Below are 2899 nucleotides of genomic sequence, written 5' to 3'. Positions count from 1 at the left end.
CCAGGAAACTTATGGACAAGCAGAGGTTCTCATCCATACAAGCTGCAAGCAACAGAAATCGCTATGCAGCTGCATGTTATAGAAAAGGTATGTTAGTCATTTTGCTGAGTTATTGTTTTATAGCTTGCCCTCTTTTAGCTTGAGGACAGTTGAAGTTGCAGAAAGAGATCAATTCAGACATTGTACATGAGGGCATGTGCTAAGGGGTGTGGTTGTTACTCAGCTGTGCCAACATAGAGCACCTCAGCCTGAGGTCAGGAGGCAGCGTTTTCATTGTTAAGGAGGCTTCAAGTAGGTATTAGATAGAAGAGACCAATTTGTAGTATCTGTTCTTTTTAATCCTTCCTTTTTTTTTTAAGCAGTCAAAGGTACAACTTTACCTTTTTGCAACAAGTTTTCCTTTTAATGAAGGCAGCCCACCTGGTCCAGTACTCTCCCTCATCTTCAATTCTGCAATGTTCACTGTGTGGCCTTGCTTTTAAAATCTTTGTCACTTTGTCCTTCACCCTGAGCATGGGCGCTGCGTCCTCATTCATTGCTATGGGGAGCCCTACTTGACAGCATTTTCTTTGGGAAGGGTACATTTTTCACCTTTTCTATGACTTCTTACCCATCCCAAGAAGACTGAAACAACTCCAACATTTGGGGTGTAGTCCGATTTTAAAGTTAAACTCCAGAAAAAAAACATGTTTTTGACTTTACATTGGTCAAGCTTAGTTGCATCTGAAGCTTGCTATCCTACATCCGGGGGGGCTGCTGGGGATGCTGAAAATCTTAGTTGTCGTCTTGACAGATTCACTGTCAGCTTTTATCTTCAGGTCTCTGCTACTGAGATTTCCCATCTTGTACAGTGCAGGGATGGCAGTCATTCACCCGCTCTCTTTCTCCCCTATCACCAATTGATAAAGTGTTTTGTATGTTATATACAGAATACAAGGCATTCTGTAATTGGACAAAGGGTGGTCTTGTTGTTCATCTGCCCCGTCTCTTTCCTTGTGAGGGGAGAGAGCAAGTGACTGCTCTTCCTGTGTTGTGCAAGACAGGCAGATCAAAGCTGACCATACATCTGTCATGAAAGCAGCCAAGATTTTTAGCATCCCCAGCAGCCTTCTGGAGGTAGTATAATACAGTAACACATCCCCGGCACTTGTGGCAACTAGTTGATCCATCTTCTCCCCATTCCTGAAGTCATATAAACGATCTTTACACACCGTGCTGCTCCCTCACAAGGACTATGGAACCTTTAGCTTGAAATCTATAAAAAAAAAAAGCACAGAGCGCCCCGACATGTGCAGATTCATCTTTATTCAAATAAAGCAAATGGTCAAGTTTTACTGGCAAACGTGCAGTAAAAAGCGCTTGGATCGATCTCTCTGTCAATGTCAGTAGATCAACATAGAGGACGCCACTCCACTGGCTGGCATGCTGCCTCACGGCTGTTCGTCTGTATTTGTGGCTAATGCGTTTCCGGGGCATGCCCCCTTCTGATCCACCTGGCTCTGAAGGTGCGTGCCCTGGAAATGCATTAGCCACAAACAAACAGCCATGAGGCGGCATGCCAGCCAGCGTAGTGGCGTCCTTTGTGTTGATCTAACCGGGTTCAGACATTGACCGAGAGATCGACCCAATCGCTTTTTACTGCAAGTTTGAGTGTTATTTTATCATTTGCTTTATTTGAATAAAGATGAACCCTGCACATGTTGGGGTGCTCTGTGCTTTTTGTAGTATATAGAGTATTAGAGGTAACAAACTGATTGGTTCAGCTTAATCTTTAATGGTGCCGGGTTTGTTACAGTAATGGAATAAGCTTGATTTTTGCCCATTCTTGATAGATTACATCTGTATGTTTCTCTGTGCAGGTGAAATTCACCTAACTCCTTTGTGTGGGATTTTACAATTACGTCCCAGTTTTACATACCTGGATAAAGCAGACACTAAATTCAAGGAACGTGAAGCTGCAAATGATGGTAAGCTGTATTAATAGTTTTTTTTCTTAAATATATGGAAAACTTAGGCCTGTGGAGTCAGTGCATTAAGAGCCACCACACACAGACGGATCCTGAACATGGGCTCCAAATGTCGCATTCCTCTTGTCAAGCCACTCCTGAACAACAAACAGCGCCAGAAGCGTCTTACCTGGGCTAAAGAAAAACAGACCTGGTCTGTTGCTCAGTGGTCCAAAGTCCTCTTTTCTGATGAGAGCAAATTTTGCATCTCATTTGGAAACCAAGGACCCAGAGTATGGAGGAAGAATGGAGAGGCACACACTGCAAGATGCTTGTCCAGTGTGAAGTTTCCACAGCCGGTGTTGATTTGGGGAGCCATGTCATCTGCTGGTGTTGGTCCACTGTGCTTCATTAAGTCCAGGGTCTATTATTCTTTTTTTTTTCCAGCTGGAGATTCCTCACAGGATGAAGGTGAGGAGGACGTAAAGCAAGTTACTGTAAGTCTGGCATAGTGTTCTGTGTATTGGTGTCCCATTGCTTTATTAATGATCCACCTGATTGGTCTGACTTGCTAAGAGTACCTGTCACCTTTTTTCTTTACATTCAGCATATCTCTGTTACATTTACTCTTATTTTTGCGTTTCACTTTCATTTTATTTGTTTTACCCTTCATCAAGTGGCCCATCTACTATGTAGTTGTGAAGAGGGTTCACACTATCGGTCTGTACACTGTTGGAGGAAAATTCTGGTTATGTTACACTATTAATGCTTGTTATATTACTTTAATTCAAAAAGGAGAAGAACAAGTGTTAATGTGTGCATTTTTTTCTGTATGTTTTAGTTTTGTATATGCTATAATGTAAAATGCATTGCTGATCTAATTTTTAAAATGCTTGTTGCTTCCCTGTAATAGTTAGAATCTTGATCTGAAATCACTGTAGCAAAATAACAGC

The 2899-nt window shown here is 42.2% G+C and overlaps 1 protein-coding gene across 4 annotated transcripts in view; it reads left to right on the top strand.

The window, feature by feature from the left end:
- The window catches only part of POLR3E (RNA polymerase III subunit E), a 41610-nt gene that overhangs the window by 5361 nt on the left and 33350 nt on the right, over positions 1-2899 (top strand). For all 4 annotated transcript variants that reach the window (XM_018572632.1, XM_018572496.1, XM_018572428.1 and 1 more), the window contains 3 exons: positions 5-87; positions 1860-1967; positions 2394-2443. In XM_018572632.1, coding sequence (XP_018428134.1) covers positions 5-87; positions 1860-1967; positions 2394-2443 — 241 coding nt within the window. The remainder of the gene's footprint in view (positions 1-4; positions 88-1859; positions 1968-2393; positions 2444-2899) is intronic.

Source organism: Nanorana parkeri, unplaced genomic scaffold (genome assembly GCF_000935625.1).
Source record: "Nanorana parkeri isolate BGI_ZX_2015 unplaced genomic scaffold, ASM93562v1 scaffold3, whole genome shotgun sequence".
In the NCBI taxonomy this organism is placed as follows: Eukaryota; Metazoa; Chordata; class Amphibia; order Anura; family Dicroglossidae; genus Nanorana; species Nanorana parkeri.
This window is presented reverse-complemented; position numbering and strand designations above follow the sequence as displayed.